General features: G+C 49.4%; 1 protein-coding gene across 1 annotated transcript; it reads left to right on the plus strand.

The window, feature by feature from the left end:
* Positions 1-509: 509 nt before the first annotated feature.
* Positions 510-1,127, plus strand: LACBIDRAFT_306923 (uncharacterized protein; the record flags this gene model as incomplete). The annotated part of the gene is made up of 1 exon (XM_001885556.1): positions 510-1,127. The coding sequence occupies one exon, from the start codon at positions 510-512 to the stop codon at positions 1,125-1,127; it is 618 nt and encodes a 205-aa protein (XP_001885591.1).
* Positions 1,128-1,193: the final 66 nt, after the last annotated feature.

Consider the following 1,193-nt stretch of genomic DNA (forward strand, 5'->3'; position numbering starts at 1 on the left):
CTGTTGGATGACTGCGATGGGATAGTTGTTGTTTTGGTTGAGGCTTAGAACACCCAAGTGCGCCACGCCTGCTCACATAGTAATTGGTTGATTGATCTCTTCAAGTCCGCACAACATGGGATGCCACGAGGTATTGCGATACCATCGGCGCCGCCCTGACCGGACAAAATCCTAAAACAGAAGAGAAAATCTTGAATAGGTACCCGCCCATCTATTCACCTATTGTCCATAAAAGTTCGCCTTTTGTGGTAACGGATATGCATAACAATGGGCTGGTTTGGTATTTGCCTGACATCCTTTCAGGAGCACGCCAGGTATGTGACTATGGCCGCTGGGTGTACAATCTCAAACCCTGTTCAGTTGCAGATCTGGAAGTTCCTCAAAATTCTTGAATCAGCTTTGAGGATAGACGACAAGGCTACTACTAACTGGAGGAATCATAAAATGCACTACAGGCCTGCAGAGCAATGTCAACAACTCAAGCCCGGGACTGTGAGTTTATCGCCAGCATGGTTCCAGCAAGGGCACGAGGTGTGAAATCTCTTTGGATCCATAAACAAAGTCTGAACGATCTGCAGTCTTCCCAGTTCAAGCTTGAAGTCAGCGCGCAAATGAAGCGTGGCGCCGTTGGGGCGCAGTGGAGCCTGGAAATGCAAGAGTCATCTGCTTTGATTGGCGCCATCCTGAGTATCATACATCCACAACTTTATGAGCAGGGAATGGAGGCACTCCGCCGCCTCGAGACAGAAAATGGGTTTGTGGATGATGAGGAAGAATTGTACACGGCGCTGAAGCATTGGACTCCCCCTTTCAGCGCCTTGTCAGTGATTAGCAACCGGTCAACACCAGTACACCGTGACACCAAAGGGCGGAATGAGTGGATTGATGTCCTAGTGCCTTTGGGAGAGAAAGACTCGACTGGAATCATGGATTTCCCGGGTTTAGGCATATCCATCAAGTACAACCCATCGACAATAGTTGGGGTTGCTGGCAAAGTGATCTCACATGGGGCAGTGTTTGAAGGGGGAGAAAGGGGGTGCATTTCATACTACATGCACAATAAAGTTCATGAGAGGTTAGGAGTTCCAGCAGGCACATGGATGAACACCAGTATATATGATTGCTAGCTGCCATTCGGCGAGCGCCATTACACAGTAACTTTGCCGTTGTGGCTAGTGCGCCTGCGCCGCCTG

This window comes from Laccaria bicolor, genomic scaffold, assembly GCF_000143565.1.
Source record: "Laccaria bicolor S238N-H82 LACBIscaffold_32 genomic scaffold, whole genome shotgun sequence".
Classification (NCBI taxonomy): Eukaryota; Fungi; Basidiomycota; class Agaricomycetes; order Agaricales; family Hydnangiaceae; genus Laccaria; species Laccaria bicolor.